At 42.1% G+C, this 22,910-nt stretch overlaps 1 protein-coding gene across 8 annotated transcripts in view; it reads left to right on the forward strand.

Annotated features, from left to right (window-relative positions):
- Positions 1–22,910, forward strand: part of LOC101470434 (glutamate receptor 1) — a 114,187-nt gene that overhangs the window by 78,876 nt on the left and 12,401 nt on the right. For 4 of the 8 annotated variants that reach the window (XM_076889455.1, XM_076889453.1, XM_076889457.1 and 1 more), the window contains 6 exons: positions 3,801–4,016; positions 4,290–4,410; positions 4,509–4,650; positions 12,255–12,453; positions 12,564–12,811; positions 21,092–21,206. In XM_076889455.1, coding sequence (XP_076745570.1) covers positions 3,801–4,016; positions 4,290–4,410; positions 4,509–4,650; positions 12,255–12,453; positions 12,564–12,811; positions 21,092–21,206 — 1,041 coding nt within the window. Of the gene's footprint in view, positions 1–3,800; positions 4,017–4,289; positions 4,411–4,508; positions 4,651–12,254; positions 12,454–12,563; positions 12,812–13,791; positions 14,245–19,201; positions 19,317–21,091; positions 21,207–22,910 lie in introns of those variants that run through there. The other 4 variants (XR_013100650.1, XM_076889456.1, XM_076889454.1 and 1 more) reach the window with 4 other exon arrangements.

Below are 22,910 nucleotides of genomic sequence, written 5' to 3' on the forward strand. Positions count from 1 at the left end.
ATTGTATTGTTCTCTTCCAAGATAGTTGCTGGCATCCACCAGTAACCTTTCAAAAAAAAATGTATATATATATATAAAACACCCAGCACGCCCCTGCGGGCGGTTTATCCTTCAAGCTCGGGTCCTCTACCAGAGGCCTGGGAGCTTGAGGGTCCTGCGCAGTATCTTAGCTGTTCCCAGGACTGCGCTCTTCTGGACAGAGATCTCCGATGTTGTTCCCGGGATCTGCTGGAGCCACTCGCCTAGCTTGGGAGTCACCGCACCTAGTGCTCCGATTACCACGGGGACCACCGTTACCTTCACCCTCCACATCCTCTCGAGCTCTTCTCTGAGCCCTTGGTATTTCTCCAGCTTCTCGTGTTCCTTCTTCCTGATATTGCTGTCATTCGGAACCGCTACATCGATCACTACGGCCGTCTTCTTCTGTTTGTCTACCACCACTATGTCCGGTTGGTTAGCCACCACCATTTTGTCCGTCTGTATCTGGAAGTCCCACAGGATCTTAGCTCGGTCATTCTCCACCACCCTTGGGGGCATCTCCCATTTTGACCTCGGGACTTCCAGGTTATACTCGGCACAGATGTTCCTGTACACTATGCCGGCCACTTGGTTATGGCGTTCCATGTATGCCTTGCCTGCTAGCATCTTGCACCCTGCTGTTATGTGCTGGATTGTCTCTGGGGCATCTTTACACAGCCTGCACCTGGAGTCTTGTCTGGTGTGATAGACCCCAGCCTCTATGGATCTTGTGCTCAGAGCTTGTATAAAAAAAAAAACACCCAGCACGCCCCTGCGGGCGGTTTATCCTTCAAGCTCGGGTCCTCTACCAGAGGCCTGGGAGCTTGAGGGTCCTGCGCAGTATCTTAGCTGTTCCCAGGACTGCGCTCTTCTGGACAGAGATCTCCGATGTTTTTCCCGGGATCTGCTGGAGCCACTCGCCTAGCTTGGGAGTCACCGCACCTAGTGCTCCGATTACCACGGGGACCACCGTTACCTTCACCCTCCACATCCTCTCGAGCTCTTCTCTGAGCCCTTGGTATTTCTCCAGCTTCTCGTGTTCCTTCTTCCTGATATTGCTGTCATTGGGAACCGCTACATCGATCACTACGGCCGTCTTCTTCTGTTTGTCTACCACCACTATGTCCGGTTGGTTACCCACCACCATTTTGTCCGTCTGTATCTGGAAGTCCCACAGGATCTTAGCTCGGTCATTCTCCACCACCCTTGGGGGCATCTCCCATTTTGACCTCGGGACTTCTAGGTTATACTCGGCACAGATGTTCCTGTACACTATGCCGGCCACTTGGTTATGGCGTTCCATGTATGCCTTGCCTGCTAGCATCTTGCACCCTGCTGTTATGTGCTGGATAGTCTCTGGGGCATCTTTACACAGCCTGCACCTGGGGTCTTGCCTGGTGTGATAGACCCCAGCCTCTATGGATCTTGTACTCAGAGCTTGTTCTTGTGCTGCCATGATTAGTGCCTCTGTGCTGTCTTTCAGTCCAGCTTTGTCCAGCCACTGGTAGGATTTCTGGATATCAGCCACCTCCTCTATCTGCCGGTGGTACATACCGTGCAGGGGCCTGTCCTTCCATGATGGTTCCTCGTCTCCCTCCTCATTCTTGGGTTTCTGCTGCCTGAGGTATTCACTGAGCACTCGGTCAGTTGGGGCCATCTTCCCAATGTATTCTTGGATGTTCCTTGTCTCATCCTGGACTGTGGTGCTGACACTCACCAGTCCCCGGCCCCCTTCCTTCCGCTTAGCGTACAGCCTCAGGGTGCTGGACTTGGGGTGAAACCCTCCATGCATGGTCAGGAGCTTTCTTGTCTTTATGTCAGTGGCTTCTATCTCCTCCTTTGGCCAGCTTATTACCCCAGCAGGGTACCTGATCACGGGCAGGGCGTATGTGTTGATGGCCCGGATCTTGTTCTTACCATTCAGCTGACTCCTCAGGACTTGCCTGACCCTCTGCAGGTACTTGGTGGTTGCAGCCTTTCTAGCGGCCTCTTCATGGTTCCCATTTGCCTGCGGGATCCCCAGGTACTTGTAACTGTCCTCTATGTCTGCAATGTTGCCTTCTGGTAGTTCAATCCCCTCAGTTCTGACTACCTTCCCTCTCTTTGTTACCATCCGACTACACTTCTCCAGTCCGAACGACATTCCAATGTCATTGCTGTATAGCCTGGTAGTGTGGATCAGTGAATCGATGTCTCGTTCACTCTTGGCATACAGCTTGATGTCATCCATGTACAGGAGGTGGCTGACAACTGCTCCGTTCCGTAGTCGGTATCCGTAGCCAGTCTTGTTAATGATCTCACTGAGGGGGTTCAGGCCTATGCAGAACAGCAGTGGGGACAGAGCATCTCCTTGGTAGATCCCGCACTTGATGGTAACTTGTGCTATGGGCTTGGAGTTGGCCTCTAGTGTTGTACGCCACATCCCCATTGAGTTCCTGATGAAGGCTCTTAGGGTCCCATTGATCTTGTACAATTCTAGGCATTCCAGTATCCAGCTGTGGGGCATTGAGTCATAGGCCTTCTTGTAATCAATCCAGGCAGTGCACAGGTTGGTCAGTCTGGTCTTGCAGTCTCGGCTGATTGTTCTGTCTACCAGTAGCTGGTGTTTTGCACCTCTGGTATTCTTGCCAATTCCTTTCTGTGTCCCGCTCATGTATTGACCCATGTGCCTGTTCATCTTAGCCGATATGATGCCTGACAGGAGCTTCCATGTAGTACTGAGGCAGGTTATTGGTCGGTAGTTGGAGGGGACCGGTCCCTTCTTGGGGTCCTTGGGGATCAGGACCGTCCGGCCTTCAGTTAGCCATTCCGGGTGTCTTTCGTTAACTAGCAGCTGGTTCATTTGTGCTGCCAGACGCTCGTGGAGTGCAGTCAGCTTCTTCAGCTAGTAGGCGTGAACCATGTCGGGCCCTGGTGCTGTCCAACTCTTCATACTGGAGACCCTTTCTTGGATATCTGCCACTGTGATGGTTACTGGACCCTGTTCAGGGAGGTCGCTGTGGTCTGCCCTCAGATCCTCTAGCCACTGAGCATTGCCGTTATGGGTTGCATCCTTCTCCCATATGCTCTTCCAGTATTGCTCCGTCTCCAGCCTTGGTGGTGCTGTTCTCTTATTGTTCCCTTGCCACTGAGAGTACACCTTTGCTGGTTCTGTGGAGAACAGCTGGTTTATTCTCCTGCCTTCTATCTCTCTGGTGTACCTCCTCAAGCGGCTGGCCAAGGCTGTGAGTCTTTGCTTGGCAGTTTCCAAGGCCTCAGGTATGGACAACTTGCTGTATTTCTTAGGCACCTTATTTGTCGCACCTTTCTGCAACTCCGTTAGTTGGCTAACCTCCCTCCGTGCTACTTTGATCTTGCCCTCTAGCCTCCTTCTCCATGGAGGGTACTGCCCCTTGTCGCTGTTCAACTTGTAGCCAAGCATCTCACTGATCACTGCTGCCGTATTGTAGAGCAGCTTGTTAGTGTCGGTAATCGTGGTTGTAGGTATTGCCCGTAGTGCTGCATTAACATCATCTAGCAGACCTTCTGGGGGTACTTCACGTAATCTTGGTAACCGGCTACGGGGGATCCAGGTCCCCGTGGTAATCGGAGCACTAGGTGCGGTGACTCCCAAGCTAGGCGAGTGGCTGTTTTGGGAATACGAGGCATAGTTTCAAGAAATGTGTTTAAGCAATCGAGAAAAACTGCAAATTTGGATATCTGTTGTGGACATATGATAATGTGCTTCCATACATACAGATGCTTTTCTTTTAGCAAAGGGTTTTGTGTCTCTCCTCCTGCAGAAGGCGGACATGGCAGTGGCCCCGCTGACCATCACTCTGGTGCGAGAGCAGGTGATCGACTTCACAAAACCCTTCATGTCTCTGGGAATCTCCATCATGATCAAGAAACCTACCAAGTCCAAACCAGGCGTCTTCTCTTTCCTCGACCCGCTGGCCTACGAGATCTGGATGTGCATCGTCTTTGCCTACATCGGGGTCAGCGTGGTGCTCTTCCTGGTGAGACTGGGCAGACTGGATAAAGAAAGCTTTCTTTTAACTAATGTTAGCTAACATGATACTTTGTGAAAGACGGATGGATGGATGGATGGGTGGACGGAGCTGGTGCAAGCCTAGTCAGTGACATTAAAATGATTTTTGATTGCTTCACATACTGTAGAAATGACTCCAAAGGCTGTTAGGACTAGAAGAGTAAGTGACATCTAATTCTTTAAGTTTACTGTTAAACTGAGGATCCTTGTTTTTTTTTGTTTTGTTTTTTATCTTAAACAGGTGAGTCGGTTCAGTCCTTACGAATGGAACGGTGAGGAGTCTGATGATGAAGATGAAACTGCTCCCTCTTCTTCTCGAAGAGCTCAGGCCTCTTCATCCGCAGAACATACCCACTCTCCAGGTATCTCAGCATATATGTCTTTTTTTTTTTACGTTTATTCTTGTAACAACAGAAACCGAACCTTCATCTTTTATATTTTTGATTGTTTCCTCTGTTAGGGTTCTCCCAGGCTCAGGGGCAGAACCAGAACCAGCAGAAGGAAAAGGAGACCCCAGAATGCACCAATGACTTTGGCATCTTTAATTCTCTGTGGTTCTCACTCGGAGCGTTTATGCAGCAGGGCTGTGACATCTCTCCCAGGTAATTACTTATCTTCTAGCGCCTTACATGCTTTTGTGAAATATTGGGGTTTTGCCATTTTGTGATGCAATGATGCAATTTTATTGTAAACCAAAATGTTCGAAACGGTTCCTGTAATTCATTTTTCTTAACTTCTGTATTACACATTTATTTTATTTTTGTTTTACTTTATTTTATGATCAGCCAAAAGGTCTCAATGATCACTGTAATTTTAATTTCACTTATTAATTAGGTATCCCACACGGGAGCAGTTTGTGTCTGTTTTACTGGAGCAACTTTACTATTTTTCTGGTGTCAGTGGAGAGTGCAACGTTTTTAAGAATTAAAAATTGAAACGAACCAAACAAAGACGTTCTGTGAAATCTGTATGAGTGCTGTTACAGAGGACCTCGCAAACACGAGAACACACACGCAGCTTTATAATACACTCTCAGCTGCATTATTGATGCACACATGTATCATGAAATGCGGCCGATTCTGTGTGACATGCTGCCGGGTTTGTTGTATGTTACCGCTGCATTAAGGCCTGAGGCTCTTTCTATTTTGGATCTGCTACAGTCTGTGCGCTTGTGCGTGTCCTCATATGTATGTAAGTGTGTCACTGTGTGTGTATTTTGAACCATTACAGTGATTGTCTTCCTCATGATCCCTAAGCCAGATTTCATGAGATGTTATCTGTATGTTGCATACAGATAACATCTTATACATGTTGTATAAGAAGGCAGTTATAGTCGCACTTTTGCCTCAATCAGACTTTTACAGTTGTGACGATTCTTCTTGGCATTACCTTTAGCATGTCTTGCTGTGTACATGGACCTATGAGAGGGCTGGACCTTTCTCACTGGATGTCCGTTAATAATACCATAATGTTACGGCCCTAGCAGGGCCTCCTCCTGAAAGTGCCTGTGTGGGCGTGTCCCACCACCTCTTCTGCCTGAGGTGCCACCTTTCCCTTTTGTGCAGCTGACTCTTGTCAGTAATCAAGGAGATTTAAGCCCAGGAAAAGGTGAGCTCTGGGCCAGAGTGCCATTACTGTGTTTGCAGCTAGTGAGTTGTGCGTTTGGTGTATTTGCAGTTAGTGAGCTGCTCTCTCTTTTTGACTTACTTTTTACTTTATTGACCAACGCTTGAGTTTTGTTTGTTTTCCTTAAATGGTGATAGCGGCTTGTCCGTCTCCTTTAGTTGAGCTAATTCTAATAAAACTATTTAATTTAACCCTTTTGCCTCCTTGACTCCTTTTTCTGACCTGGACACTTCTTGTTACTTCCCCCTCATTGCCTGGACCCTTTTAGGGGAACGTAACAAGTGGGGGCTCGCCCGGGATCTTTGAAAAGGGAGTTTCAAGTTGGATTTGGTTTTGATTATCTTGCTTTGTCACCTTTTGAGAACCACAACTTCCCAGTTAAGTTAGGTGAGTGTCCAGCTGAGCTTTTTAAGTTTTTCCGTTGGGCACTCTTTTATTATTTTGCCTTTCTTATTTTTGGGGGTAGGCAATTCAGGGCTACGTACCAGTATATGTGTGGGTAATTGTGCTGTTCTAGGACCAGTTCTGTTCTGGATCCAGACTGCCAATGAAATCCTGTGGTTGACAATCACCTTAACAGCGCCCCTAATGAGTTATTTTGCCTTACTTAATTCAAGCCTCTGTCTAAATGAATGGTTAGAGAGTCATAACATTCATTTTAGTGGTCATGGGAATCTTAAATCGCCAGTCATACCTGATGCTTTAAAATAGTTGCTGACATTTCTCAAAATAAATTTAAGGAATAGCTTTCTCCTTCTGTTGTTCATATTACATTTGGTCATGTTTCATCCGCCCATCTTTTGCTTCTTGGATTGGATTCTATGGATTGTGGAGGCAGCAGTCTAAGCAAACATGCCAAGACCTTTAATTCCCTAAGAAGTTGAGAGATATAATTTTGGTTTGCACAGGGGCCTCTTCCCAATGGAGATTTCCAAGCAGATGCTCAAACCACTTGAACGGACTCCTGTTGATGTAGAGGACTGGTAGCCCTTCTCTAACGACTTCCCAAATAGCCAAGCTCCTCATCTCCATGGGAGAGAGAAAGCTAACTTCTGCTTGTACAGGGAGTGCAGAATTATTAGGCAAGTTGTATTTTTGAGGAATAATTTTATTATTGAACAACAACCATGTTCTCAATGAACCCAAAAAACTCATTAATATCAAAGCTGAATGTTTGTGGAAGTAGTTTTTAGTTTGTTTTTAGCTTTAGCTATTTTAGGGGGATATCTGTGTGTGCAGGTGACTATTACTGTGCATAATTATTAGGCAACTTAACAACAAACAAATATATACCCATTTCAATTATTTATTTTTACCAGTGAAACCAATATAACATCTCCACATTCACAAATATACATTTCTGACATTCAAAAACAAAACAAAAACAAATCAGCGACCAATATAGCCACCTTTCTTTGCAAGGACACTCAAAAGCCTGCCATCCATGGATTCTGTCAGTGTTTTGATCTGTTCACCATCAACATTGCGTGCAGCAGCAACCACAGCCTCCCAGACACTGTTCAGAGAGGTGTACTGTTTTCCCTCCTTGTAAATCTCACATTTGATGATGGACCACAGGTTCTCAATGGGGTTCAGATCAGGTGAACAAGGTGGCCATGTCATTAGTTTTTCTTCTTTTATACCCTTTCTTGCCAGCCACGCTGTGGAGTACTTGGACGCGTGTGATGGAGCATTGTCCTGCATGGAAATCATGTTTTTCTTGAAGGATGCAGACTTCTTCCTGTACCACTGCTTGAAGAAGGTGTCTTCCAGAAACTGGCAGTAGGACTGGGAGTTGAGCTTGACTCCATCCTCAACCCGAAAAGGCCCCACAAGCTCATCTTTGATGATACCAGCCCAAACCAGTACTCCACCTCCACCTTGCTGGCGTCTGAGTGGGACTGGAGCTCTCTGCCCTTTACCAATCCAGCCACGGGCCCATCCATCTGGCCCATCAAGACTCACTCTCATTTCATCAGTCCATAAAACCTTAGAAAAACCAGTCTTGAGATATTTCTTGGCCCAGTCTTGACGTTTCAGCTTGTGTGTCTTGTTCAGTGGTGGTCGTCTTTCAGCCTTTCTTACCTTGGCCATGTCTCTGAGTATTGCACACCTTGTGCTTTTGGGCACTCCAGTGATGTTGCAGCTCTGAAATATGGCCAAACTGGTGGCAAGTGGCATCTTGGCAGCTGCACGCTTGACTTTTCTCAGTTCATGGGCAGTTATTTTGCGCCTTGGTTTTTCCACACGCTTCTTGCGACCCTGTTGACTATTTTGAATGAAATGCTTGATTGTTCGATGATCACGCTTCAGAAGCTTTGCAATTTTGAGACTGCTGCATCCCTCTGCAAGATATCTCACTATTTTTGACTTTTCTGAGCCTGTCAAGTCCTTCTTTTGACCCATTTTGCCAAAGGAAAGGACGTTGCCTAATAATTATGCACACCTGATATAGGGTGTTGATGTCATTAGACCACACCCCTTCTCATTACAGAGATGCACATCACCTAATATGCTTAATTGGTAGTAGGCTTTCGAGCCTATACAGCTTGGAGTAAGACAACATGCATGAAGAGGATGATGTGGACAAAATACTCATTTGCCTAATAATTCTGCACTCCCTGTATATGCAGTATTATTTTGAATATTAAGTCTCAGTCTGTGACTATTGGTGAGGGTGGGAATGTAGACTGACCGGTAAATCAACAACTTTGCTTTTACAATCAGCTTGCTCTTTACCACAACAGAAAGGCATCTCTCAGTCTCCCGTTCCTCTCTCCCCTCATTCATGAACAATTTTCTGAGGTGCTTAAACTGATTTGTTCTGAAACTGATCCTTGATCTCGAGTAGACACTGGAGAAGCTAATTCTCATTCCTGCTGCTCTACACTCTGCTCACCTGTGCCAGCGTGAGCTGCAGATCACCACCAGATGACACCAACAGAACCACATCATCTGCAAAAAATAGATAGGTGACTCTAAGGATCCGTCCTCCTGGCTATGACTGTCCCAAAAAATAATGGACAGAATTAATATTAAAGGAAAACCCTGGCACAAACCTAATGATGATGTAGCTCTTAGTACGGTTGCAACAATGGGCCAGGTACTGCTTACTTCTCAAGGAGTAAGCAGGCCTGCGGTCCTGGTCCACATGCCTTTGAACCTTCTGCTTGTGTTGTCAGCATGAGTTAGTTTTTGTCATCTGACCCATGCAAATATCTCCAGGTCTCAGATTGCCACTGATTCACTATTGTTGACTCAGCTTATGAACTGAAATGTGTGAACCTCTTCCCTCCTCTTTTTCATGTCTGTTTCATTAAGGTGATGCATGCCAGAGTTACACAGAGAGAGAAAACATCTGACCTGCATTTTTATGCCAGACTGTCATCTGTGATGCAAGTGTTGAAGCTAGAGTATTTGTTTGCATGTCAGCATCTGTTTAACTCTGACAGTCAAGTTATGTTTTACACACAGCTCTTAAATGTTGACTTTTGATCCCAGCTATGAGTCATGAATATGCAGAGACAGATACTATTTGAAAGAAGCTTTATAAATATAAAACACATGGACAGATAAATTAGAACAGGCATTCCATCTGGTGGCACTTATGCTCCAGGGGTTTGTTTCCAATTTTCTAGAGGTACATACTATTGGTTAAAGAAGAAAAAGTTTGTGCAGAGACCGTTTTAACTGTCGTGATTGAGAATGCATAAACATGCATAAACACACTCACCAGCTCGTTAACACAAATGTCTAATCAGCCAGTCACATGAGAGCAACTGGGTGCATTTAGATATGTAGACATGGTCAAAACAGCCTGCTGAAGTTCAAACTGTACAGAATGAGGATGGAAGGTTTTCTAAGTAACTTTGAGGATGGCAGGGTCTCAAACTCAAACTAGGTTCTTGAAAACAGCAAATTCATTTCAAAAGGACCCCAGAGGCAGTAGAGCTCAATTCATGAGAACATGAGAATTGTATCATGGATGTCCAGCCTACAAATCTACTGCAGCTGTGTGATGGTATCATGTCAATATGGACCCAAATCACTGTGGCCAAAAAGCCAAAAGCAGATCAACCGGGTACTAGTATGGGTGTTACATAACACTAGAGAGATAAATAAAATAAACAACAACAAAAAAGACTAAAATGCACTCCCAAATATTGGAAAAATGTCAATATTCAGTAGGTGGATTACTTAAAAGTGACTGGGTCTTTGTAGTAACTACAAGTTTCCTAATCCCAGACTCTATAGTACATTCTGTATATGATTATAATTGCTATTAATTATTATTAATTATTATGCTATTAAATATTTACTGGGAGCTTTCTCATATTTGTTTTATACATGTTTTATCAAAACATCTAGGAGCATGTTCTTCAGTTTTGATGAATTGCATTCTGCAGATGGCTTGTAATGTAGTAATGTAATGTAGCCACCAGGCCCTGGTAAAAACTAGAGAAAATATATGTTTCTGACAAGAAATAGCTACATAAACTCTGTTTTCTATACTTTAATAACTTTAAAAAATGATGGCCATTCTCACCAGAAGCATGTATGGTTTGCAGGAACAATCACATGTAAACAGGCTTTTGTGTACACAGGCTGATGAGAAAGAGTCTGGCTTAATTTTTCTGCTAAATGCATCAGACAAGCATCAACTATCATCCGCTAATGATTGAACTGATCTTTACCTTTGGGATTTGAAAGGTTCAGAATATATTAAAGTGCAATTTATTTTGTGTTTTTAACCTGGTCTGGTTCGGTAAAGGATTGGGACAAGAGCTTTTATGCCATATGGTCTTTTTTTTGTTTAGCTACAACCAATGTTGTTCTCTCTAATGTTTCATGTGTCTGAGCGAACACACAAACTCCCTGAGCGTCCCTTGGACCACTGTGAGCGACAGCAGACGTGTGCACTGTGGTCACGCCAGCATCCAATCCATCCAAGTTACATGGTTCATTAAAATAATCAAATTACAGCATTTATGTTAGACTGCTTTTAATTAACTGCTTTAGCCCACTTACAATGACAATTTAAAAAAATCTTGTTCATGACCTGTGTAGCATGTTAACACTATTGGAAGTAAAAATAACTTGAACTCCAATTTTGAAAACACAACTGTAGTGTCTGTAACTATGTCTGGAAAATACAGTAACTAATGACCAATGTTGGGCAATTAATTATATAGTTACTTCTTCAAAAAAGTAACTGAGTTTTGCAAACAAAGTTTTTTGCAGCTGTTTACCTAAAAATGCAGCCAAGACGTTTTTTTAAACAAACATTTCAAACTATTTGCAGAACAATCAGCTGTTCTGCATCAAATCTGATGCCACACAAACTATTTGTGCCACTCCAAAAAAATCCAAAAAATAATTTCTGTCCACTATGAGATGAAGGAGAACAACAGCCTGATACCTGCAGGCCTGACAGCAGCAGATGTATCACTGCTGTAACACCTGTAACACTCAGCAGGCGCCTCATTGTTCTGACACACACAACAACACTATTGACTACACTACACACTAACTACACACTAACTACACACTAACTACACACTAACTACACAAGATTTGCGCTAAACATCGCAAATCTCTCACATCTCAAAACTCCGCCGTCACTCCTAAAACTTCCCCCTTCCTAAACAACTAAATGCCATGTTGCCATATCATTTTTTGATTGGTCCACATGGTACATTTTTTGACCAATAGGAAAGGCTGGGGTTTTTTTGGTGTTGTCTTTGTTCACGGGCTTTCGAGCGTTTTCCTTATAAAACGCCGTTTTTACCGTTTCTTCCCGCAGTAAATATAAACAACGACAGTATTCAGGAAGAAAAACAAACATTGCAGATATTTTATCATAACTCTGGTTTTACGTGGCCGATCAACACAATTTAAAAACTGGTATAAAGTCCACACTTTTTCCATCAGTTGTTCCGTCTGTCCTGCTCACGTCTCCAATGGTTGTACACGTTGTCATTAACGTGGCTTCACTCCACATCAGCCGCTTTGCTCGCTAAAACACCGGCGTCGGCACATAAGGACGCTGTCATAGCCTGTCAATGACGTTGATCAGCTGCGTATATACGAATGTGAATCGCATCATTGGCTGGACTATGGGATAAGGTGGCATCATTCTAATCCTACACGGGAGCAGCCAGTCACTGACTAACACTGCAAAACAGAATTGTTAAAGTTTTTATTTTAATTTCATTTCAGGTTAGATTTTTTTTTTTTTTTTGTGCGCAACGCAGATTTTTTTCTGCGCAGAGACGTGCCAGCAATTGCTATTGATAATGTTATTAGGAGACACCATTTGTGTATCATCTACATAACTGAAATAATTTGTTATAACAGATTTGGAAAACAGAGTGAGGTGGAAGCAGAATCACTTATTATTGCATTTTCTGAAAATTCAATGAATAGTCGGCTTTGTTCCTGGTTCAGTCACAGTGAATATAATTGAAGAAAATGGGAAGGACGCTGAAATATCCCCAGTACACCCCTTTAACCCTGCCTGCTGTGCCTGAAATGGAAAATTTATCTTCCTTGCTCTTCTTCCCCTTCTTGTCTTCTCCAGGTCTCTCTCAGGTCGAATTGTCGGAGGAGTTTGGTGGTTTTTCACCCTCATCATCATCTCTTCCTACACAGCCAACCTGGCAGCCTTCCTCACTGTAGAGAGGATGGTGTCCCCCATAGAGAGTGCAGAGGACCTGGCCAAGCAAACAGAGATTGCCTATGGTACCTTGGATGGAGGCTCCACTAAAGAATTCTTCAGGGTGGGGGCACATTTCTAGAAGTGCAGACGTTGTAGTCAAGGCAGCAGTCTGAGAAGGAATGTTTTTCTACAAGCACAATAACACATAGATATTCTCTGCTCCTCCACCAGCGGTCAAAGATTGCAGTGTTCGAGAAGATGTGGTCGTACATGCGGAGTGCAGACCCATCGGTCTTCGTCAAGAGCACTAGTGAAGGCATGATACGGGTCAGAAAGTCAAAAGGGAAATATGCTTACCTGCTGGAGTCCTCCATGAATGAGTACATCGAGCAGAGGAAGCCCTGTGACACCATGAAAGTAGGAGGCAACCTGGACTCTAAAGGCTATGGAGTGGCCACGCCTAAAGGATCCCCCCTCAGGTAGACTCTGAATCTCCAGATAGAGGATAGTCTGTGCGGGACTAATGTCGGTGTCTTGTTCTGTCTGCTTTTTTTGTGGGGAAATTAGGTCACTGCATGCAAACGTATCACACTGGGGTGTATTTTTAAAAACATTATATATCATGGTCTCATAATATTGGAATGTAGTAAATACAAATTACAACTATTAAAAACTTTCAGCCAGTCTTTCCAGCGCTCTCTGGTGTGTGGATGCCGGCATGTCTAGTTCCTCTGGGAAAAATAAAAAGGGCAGGAAAGCTGAAGTTTGCATTAAAGTTTTGTTTTATAGCTAAAATAATTTAGTTAGCAGGGCTGCTTTTGTCTGATTGTCACAATAATAGACAATTTTGTCAAAGTCTTATAGAATTATAAGCAAAACCCACTAAGTGTATCAGAGGTGGAAGAACTTGGAAGATGTCCACTAAAGGATCTATTTATAGTTTGCTGACTGGCTATAAGCACAATAGATTTTTCTGTGACAGTTTCTCAGTTTGGAGCTACTTTTAATTAGTTTGTATAAAGTGAGCTACTTATCAAGAGTTCAGCCCTGCTTAGAGGGTCACAAGATTAATCTGAGGGATTGTGAAATGATTAATTGGAGAGTAAAGAACTTTTACCTTCTGCTTGTGTTGTGAATCACTGGATAATTTATCCTCTTTGAACGTCGCATGGCTATTTAAATGAAACAATGCAAGCAGAAGAATAGCTTCTTCATGGAACAACTTTCATATATCTTATGTTATTGTCTTTGGGTCACAAGCTTAAAAGCTTGGGAGCTTCTGCTTCAATCTTCGTAATGTATTAATTTTACAAGCTTGTGATACACATAGTGGGACTGAAATGTCAATGTTTGACTCTGAAGTATGGCTAAGTAGAAGTTTTACAGAAGAGGGAAATAAAAATAAATGGCTATATTGGTGTTATATAATCAGTGGAATTACTTTATAGTTTACTCTTAGGAACTGAGACTGAGGAGACTTGGGGACAAAATGACCTCTGCACAGCACAGAGTGCTGTTTCAAACTCATCAACCTGGATGCTGTTTTTGCAGAAACCTGATGACTGGCTGGCATTCACAGAGCAGATCCAGGTGTTTAGACATGAAAATTAAATGTCAAAATTGGTATTCATGATTGGAACATGAAAACTAGTCTAACCCCAGAGAACAGCTTTTTAGACTTTTAGACTTGTTTACTGTCTGTCTGTGTGTGTCTGTGTGTCTGTCTGTCTCTTAATCTGTCTTTTTGTCTGTCTTGTCTCTCTCTTTTTGTTTGTCTTTGTCAGTATCTGTGTTTGTCTGCCTGATGCTGCCCTGTCGGCCTTTTTGCTGTCTGTTGTCATTTGTTATGCCCGTCCGACTGCCTACCTGCCCGTCTTTGCTTCTACATTCACCAGAATCCTGACATCTAAAGTAACATCCTAATGAATCTCATTCTGTGTCTGTCGAGCAGTCTTTGAGCTTTGCTGCTGTCAGGTAAAACGCTGCTTTAAGATAAACACTTCGATGAACCTCATTCATGTTTATTTATCAGATATGGCAGTTTGCTGATGATCACTGAAGTAAATAAGGATTATTCTGGAACTGAAGTCTCATATTGAACTATGAACAGTTTAAAGTTTTGCATTTGGTTTGGATTGTCTCTCCCTTACAAACCAGTATTCTTACACTTAAAAGTTTTCCATGACGTCCACTAGAAAGCAAGATCCTTGCATGATGTAAGTCGTATTATTCCTGTAAGACTGTAGAGTTCCCATGCTTGAAAAATAGGCCTGTGTATAAGAGTAGAAAAGTGCTATTAAAGAATTACTCCATTTACTCTTTAGCATCATGCAGGGAGTCACATACATTCTAGTCTCTGACGTTTGTCACCCCCACTAGCATCCGTCCTGCTAAAGGGTGGAATTCCTGTGTATCAAGGGCATTGCTCCCATTACAGTGTGTGAGGCGTATCACTCCTGTTGCAGACCAGTATTTCTGAGCATGAAGAGCCATACTCACATCAGACATGGCTGCTCCTAGAGCTGGCCTTCCTCACTTTCATTACAGACTGTCAGGAGTGTCACTTCCACTGCAAAGCATGATGTAAGGTGTAGCAATCAGGGAGGACATCATCACTCCTGTCAGAGAGTGGTCTTTGTAGGCTTGAGGTTTGTCAGTCCTGCAGATAAGCATAATTCCTGTAGATGAAGAGCATCACATCTATTAGAAATTAGGGCTGTGGTGATTCTTCTGTTCTGGGCAATGGGATTCCCATCCATAAGGAGCATCACTGCCTAATTTTGTGATAGAAATCAAAATATTCCCTCCCCCAGTGATCTGGGTCCCAGATGTGAGGTTTTATCACTCCTGTATTACAGTGAGATTACTGTTGCTAGAGAGCAGAGTCCCAGATGTGTTTTGTGTAATTCCCATAGGAGAGCTGGGTCCCCAGGCACAAGGAGTATCACTGAAAGAGACCCAAGTGACGTGTGCTGTTTGAACTGCAAGATGGTGTCACTACTGTAGGACAGCAGGGCTACAGCTGTGAGGCTGATTGGAGTAAAGAATACATAAATACATAAATAGGAAAACAAGCAATACTCTTGAACAAATGAGCCCAACCTGACATGTAAAATTTTAATGAATTTTTTCCCATATAAATGTTACATTTGATAACAGATGAGTTGCTGGTTTAGAGCCATTTAAGGTGAATTGAAAAACATGGCTTTTGTCCACAGAAGAGGAAAACAAAACAGAAATTGAGCTGAAAAATATAACCTGAGGTGGAGTTGGTGAGTTTTAATTATACCTGACAGCAGCATAAAGTCACGTTCTTCCTTTTTCTTTGTTTCATACATGAATGAACTCAGTCCATGTTTTTATCAGATGTTCAGTGAAAGAACATCTTGTTCTCATTCTCTCTGCTTCATGTCAGCAATTTACGGCCAACCCAGAGTCAGAGAAAGGCAGACGAACTAGAAGAACAAAGACTGCACCATGTGGAATGTGATATTTTTTTCCCTTTGAGTTTTGAATCTATTTAATCCCTGAAAATAATCTGTGTGTATGATCCGACTCAATCAATCGATGGATCAATAAATCACTTTGAAATGCAGCTTGCATAGAGAAGGTGGTATGTATTTACCTCTGCTCCCTGCTGTAGATGCAGGAAGCACCAAATCAACATTTTTTTTAAAAAAATATAAAGGGTTGAGTTTTTGTCATCAGTTGCTTAGCAACACAGTTGTGTTAAACCCATTGAATGCTGAGCATATTGTATAATCAACTTTACACATCAAAAAGATGAGCTCTTGAGTTCTCTGTGAGCAGTCTCTCTCTCTCTCTCTGGGTTGACCGGCTCTTAGTACGAACAGATGACAATAAAAAAATCATCAGTCGACTTCATTCAATCTGCTTTCTGCTCATCATCCTTCTGCTGTTTCCCAGCCACTGTTTCTGAGCCTTAACCATGACTGTGTTTCTGCAAGATTTGTTCCAAATGACATTCTCACAGTTTTCACAGAATCTGGTTGATAGGATTCAAACAAATGGTAGTTTTTTGTGCCAAAATGGTGATTTTCTACAATAAAGTGCCACGGGGATGATGGGTTTTTGTAGGCTGACTTGGAAGTGAGCGTCACCCTGATTCCTTTGCTAAAAAGCAAAACAGATTTTGATTTTTGAGTTAGACTATTAAATAAGCTCTGTGGGAAATAAAAGTTTTGGATACTTACACATTTTGGTGGGCATAATGAGGTCCATAGGCTTCAAAGACTTAAAGTAAAACCTTCAAAATTTATGAAATGAATATTTACTTATGTACTTGATGTTATAGAACAAAACATAAAAATCTCTGAAGTTCATATCAACCACAGTCCCATTTAAAAATCCTGCTGACTGCGACAAGGGAATTGGAAGTGCACAAATACTAACTCATTTCTGGATTGTAGGACTGGCTTCTTTGATATCCCAACTGAGATAATCCTGAACAATTAGGAATACCACCAATCTGACCAAACATAGCTGTGTGTAGACATGAAATGTAATTTAGCAGGAATCTTCTCAGTGTGAACTCAAGCATCACTTCTGTGAACAGTTACGCTGGGTTCAGACTTTTTGATTTTGTTCTGACCACATCAGAATAAAAGATAAACTTTGTTCTGGCCACTGGGAATGATGAGACCATACCAAATAGAGAGGTTAAAACCTCGAAAAAATACATACATTTTCCTGAAAACATTTGAGGGGAGGAGTAAATATGTATTCATTTAGATAGTCCACAGCTAGTTTTCAGCTTTGCACAGCTAGCTCCACAAGTCATTAATTAGCAGAATGGGTAGCTCCTGTGGACACACACCATTACTCAAGACATACAGCTATCAGCACTTCCTTCCATTACGCACGCCTTGAAAGTAAGGTAGCATTCATGATCCGGAAACAATGTTTAGTCTGTTTCAGTCATGAAAAGCAACGATTTTTCAAAATAAAAAACGAGTATTCTCTAGTCTGAACCCAGCGTAAGTGATTCTCCTGATATGTCAAATTTGTAAAATTACTATTTTCAGCATCTGATTCACAAACATTTTTAATCTGAATTTAATCTGAGTTTTTTCACACTGAATTTATACAGATCTTTTTTTAAATTAAATTATGCACTTTAGAACAAAACTCTTCTGCTGCTTTCACACTCATCACATCATCTGTTATTGACATTTCAAACTGAATTACTGCTGCTCATTGATCATTTTATTGATTTACCATGTACCGTTCAACATCATCTGCTGCCTTCTGCCACACTATAGTTTTGATCATTTATGGTATGTAAAGGGGAACAACAAGGACATGTACAATGTCACAAAATTTATATTTAAAAGACATTTACCCTTTAATTTGAACTGATTTACACCTGAATACTTGACTGGTGTTCCGCCTTTATTTATCAGGTATTGACTAGAAGTAAATGCAAGTGGCGCTTTGCTGCACAGTAGTAAAATGAATCATTTTCTGTTTTTTCGACCCAGACAATATTAAAGTGCAGTTTACCTTTCCTTTGGTTTTGAGAAACTTGTCATTCTGCTACAACTAATGGCTGAGTTTAACACAATCCACTGAAGCAATTGTTGAATGAGTGAATCAAGCCAGCCATTTACAAGTCAGAGCCAAGAATGAGCTATAGACAATGCAAATTAAACCGAGAAGCTGATGCCATATTGGCATCGGCGTGGTGCCATTGTTTCATAAAATAATGAATGCAGTGATTAGCCTTGTTTTGGAGGATTGGGATCCAACCAGTGAGACCATTGTCAACATATGCTACCACTGAAAAGATGCTCACAAACAGGAATTTTTACCAGTTTTACTTATAATTAGAGACAGAAATTAAAGTGTTTGTCAAACATTTACTATTGATTGTTATTTACTTTAAAAGTCTAAATGATTCTTGTATTATAGACCACCGCACTGATATTCCATTCAGTATTGCATACTTATTTATGACATTTAATTCAATTCAGTTTTATTTATACAGCACCAAATCACAACTACAGTGCCCTCAAGGCGCTTTGTAATAATAATAATAATAATGGATTGCATTTATATAGCGCTTTTCAAGGAACCCAAAGCACTTTTACAATTCCACTATTCATTCACTCTCACATTCACACACTGGTGGAGGCAGCTACAGTTGTAGCCACAGCTGCCCTTTATATTGTAAGATGGACCCTACAATAATACATACAGAGAAAAACCTAACAATCATATGACCCCCTATGAGCGAGCACTTTGGCGACAGTGGGAAGGAAAAACTCCCTTTTAACAGGAAGAAACCTCCAGCAGAACCAGGCTCAGGGAGGGGCGGGGCCATCTACTGTGACCGGTTGTGGTGAGAGAAGGAAAACAGGATAAAAACATGCTGTGGAAGAGAGACAGAGGTTATTAACTAATTACATTTAAATGGGCATCACACCTTTAATTGAGTTTGACAACGGTGTTTCTCCATTTAAAGACCACAGTGTTCGGAGATTCAAAAGAGACTGCATGAGTCCTGTAAAGTAGACAGACAGACAGTCACTAGTGTGCATTACCTGAAGATTTTCCCAGTTCAGAAAATTTGATTTAAAAAAAATGATGGCATTTTTCTCTAACTGTAAGTATTTGGTCTACTTGCATTGTAATGTTCACAATGCAGGAGGAAGATGCAGGAAAACAGCATGTTACAAGGTCTGGGCTGAATAGCAGTGAATCTGTTGTTTTTATGTACCATTCATTAATAATATCATGCCTGTCATAGGTACACATGTGTATTAATGTTGCTATCTTCACTGTGGCAGTCGTCTGTTCATTAACACCAGGTTCCCTTTTATCCCTTATTGTTACTATCATCCCCGTAGAAACCCTGTTAACTTGGCAGTGTTAAAACTGAACGAGCAGGGCCTGTTGGACAAATTGAAAAACAGATGGTGGTATGACAAGGGAGAGTGCGGCACCGGGGGAGGGGACTCCAAGGTCAGATCACCGTAACCCCAACGGGTAACGACAGGCAATGGCACACCAGGGTAACCGGCAATAACCCAGAATTCGCTACCTAACTAAAACACTCCGGATGGCACCAATGAAATGCTACAGGAACCTTCTATTTGGTGTCTTTCTCAGAAAATTATTACAGATAAGTAGGAGGTGATAGAGCCATCAAAACTGTGACCTTCTTTGTCAAAGACATTTTTGAATTCTTACTTTCTGATCGATGGGGTATTTTACAAAAGAAAATCTTTCATTACTAAAAGACTAACATCCACCTTACTTTCAGTACTTTTTAGTACTTTTAGTCGTGTAGAAGGAAGATGGTGATTTTCTCCAGGTTTACACAGTGACAGAAAGGTTTTCGACCCTGGACTTGAACAAAAGAAGTGACTTGGGCAACCAGAGACTGGACCAGTGACCAGCCTTGAGAAACAATGAACCCAGCCACTTTATAGGTGAATGGGGCTTTAGAACCCTTTGGGAAACTCAGGTTGTCTACCTGCATTTATACCAGAGGAACCAGCAAAACTTGATTTACATATTTAAAGTCTAGGAGTTGATTGCTTAAATACTGTAGTCTTTCATAGTACTATAGGACATTTATCTGTAAATTTATTTACAAAAGTAAAAGATTGGTGAAATACGTCCCAACCGTCTGTCTTAGGTGTTTCAAGTCTAATATGGATAAGAACAATATTTCAGAGATAGGTAGGTGGACTGTTTTACCTATATAAATATACAGCCTGACACTAAAACCAACTTTTGTGGTTCTACCTCTGGTTGCTGTGACATGTCATATGGGCAGAAGGTTGTCTGTGGCGTCAGGCAGTATATAATTAGAGTACTCAAAAGTTGCAAGGTGCGACTTCCCCAGATTCAACATGTTTATATGCCTGGTTTAGATGCTGGATTGAGTTGGGATCTAGACTTGCCTAGACAATGTCTGTCTGGGTTTCTTAAGGCTTTCTAGAGTTGTTTTTGTAGTGTGGCAGTACAGGTTGTCGGGCTGATGAAAGCAGAGGAAAGCCATTCTAGGACCCGGGGTTTCCTGGAACAACACTGAATTGTAAGACAATAAATGCCTTTTAGTGACCAAAGGTTCAAAGGTTGTGGCTGATTGGTTCAGCATACAAATCTAGTCTGTTCATGGAGTTGAAGAAAATAAATCCTGGCTAACTAGCAATGAATTGATAAGTACTAAACCTACTTAATAAAATACCCCTTCAGTCAGTTTTGTCAGTTCAATTTTATTCCAGAAAAAGTTAGCTGTTCAGCCTTCCTTGCCTAGAGACTACAGTTTATAGTATGCAGTCTGTTTTTTTAGACAGCTTATGACGCATTCTTGCTCAGAAAACCCAAAGTTCCCGGAGTGTTTTCAGCCCTTGCCGGTTACCCAAAGTGATATAGTAATACACATCTCGCACGTAGGGAGTCAGGCTAAACCAAGCTAGATGGAGTATTAATGCATATCACTTTGATGCTGACATTTTCCAGAGTTTTCCGTGTGATTGTGCCTGTTTTTGTTTGTTTGTTTGTTTTTCTTTCTGCTGTTTTTGAGGTGTTTTCTGTAGTGTTCCACAGCTACTGTACTGCTAAAGTCACTTTTGCTAAAAACGTTGCTGCCACCACCACTGCTACTGCTGTAGCTATCGCAGCCCTGTTGCTGTGCAGCTGAACAATAACATAAGATAACATGGAGGTGCATAATGTTATTTATGTTATTTCCAATTCCCCTCCCTTCCTCTTATGGTTCTTTGAAGAATCCCAGTAAACCTAGCAGTACTGAAGCTCAATGAACAAGCCGTCTTAGACAAGTTGAAAAACAAGTGGTGGTATGACAAGGGGGAGTGTGGACACAAGGACTCCGGCAGAAAGGTCAGTTCTTGAGGCCTGGTCCCAAGGTCATGTGTTGGTTAACCCCCTACACCACCCCACCCAATCCCCTCCCCCTTCCCTTATTAGTTTCTGAAACTCCAGCAGCTACACTGTAAAAACAAAAAAGTTGAGCTAATTCATATTTTTGATCCTTTATTCCACATTTTTATTGACTGGTATGCTTTAAGCTAAAAGTTACCTGGAAGAAAGTGTTTTTATAAGTGAAGGCACCGCTAATAGTCTGCAGCTAAATAGAAAGCAAATGTTTGTTTATTGTCCTGCATTAAAATGTATTTTTTAGTTTTAAAGTCAGTTTAAATTCAAAATATGAATCCTGTAAAAATTCTGTTTACATTTAGGGAGATAAACAGATATCAGTAAGACAAAACCAATAACAGAGCATGTTACTACTTTCTGGGGACCAACACTGTCCCTTGGCCTTGAGCAGTAATATAGCATGACCTTTACACTTTATACATACTACATCACAGTGACTGAATTCGTTTAGGTAACCTGGGGTGAGGATCCTGCATGAGGAAGAAAATACATTTTTAAAATGAAAGTTCTTAAACATCTCTTAACCTGTAGATAACTTCTTCAAAACTCAAATAGATACCAGCAGATGAATGTGAACAATCAGCAGCAAGCTTTCTCGTGCCTGATTGTACTTGTTTGTGGTTAGAATAATGCAGGTAAAACATCTTTGTGAAGAGCAAAAAAGAAAAGCACCTGTCAAAACGAACTCTTAAAACCTTTGCTAGCATTTGACAATAATTTAACCTTTTAAGTCTCGTTTACATTGGTACCGACTTGGATCAACTCGCCACGACTCGACTCAGATCGACTGGTTTTCCATTACGATCCAGTACTACTTGATGTGTGTGGTTGTCACCATAGCAATGCATCCACGTGTCCCATTATGTAATTAATGTGCGACATGAGCGCTACAACAAAGGTGTATGTTAAGGCAAAAATATACCTGCTGTGCTGTGCCTCTTCGTCAGACTCGGGGACCACAGGGTTGTTTCTTGTAGCCGTTTCATTCGTTGCCAGCTCTTATAAATGGGGGCTTTGATTTTCCTGAACAAGACACTCTCATAAGTCACTGAGTGACACTACTGACCAGCCAATTGGTGGAATACAGTCTAACAAAGTCACATTTTAGTACCTCCTTGGATCCCTTGGAACCCTGGCCAAGCAGGGTTCCAAGGGATCCTGGTACCAGGTACTCTCACTATGACCTAATGGAAAACCCTGAAAACCATGGCGAACTGTGATGACTCGATCCGAGTAGGTCCTAATGGAAAGGTTACTGTATTAGATCTTCCAATAAAACTACACTTGTAAACAATGACCAGTGGACACAACAGGAAACGTGTTTTCAGTAGAGTAAATGTTTTAGTGAGATTTAAGGTGCTCATTGGGTATATTTTGTTACCCCTTCACAAAGACTGTTTGTCTCAAGTCCTTAAAGTAAGGCCTCAGTAATACAGGCCAAGGGACCTGCCCTGGAAAACCTTGTTTGACAGCGAAAAATATGTATTTTCCAATGATTTGGCAAGTAGTGCTGTAGTTTGCTAACTGTTCCTGGGTGAAATCATTCACAAAGATGGTGCTGCCAACAAAAGTTGTGCCAACACATTTCAAAAGGCACATATTTCACACTGAACAGAAACAGCTTCTGTTTGTTTCCCAACAAATTCA

Source organism: Maylandia zebra, linkage group LG10 (assembly GCF_041146795.1).
Source record: "Maylandia zebra isolate NMK-2024a linkage group LG10, Mzebra_GT3a, whole genome shotgun sequence".
Classification (NCBI taxonomy): domain Eukaryota; kingdom Metazoa; phylum Chordata; class Actinopteri; order Cichliformes; family Cichlidae; genus Maylandia; species Maylandia zebra.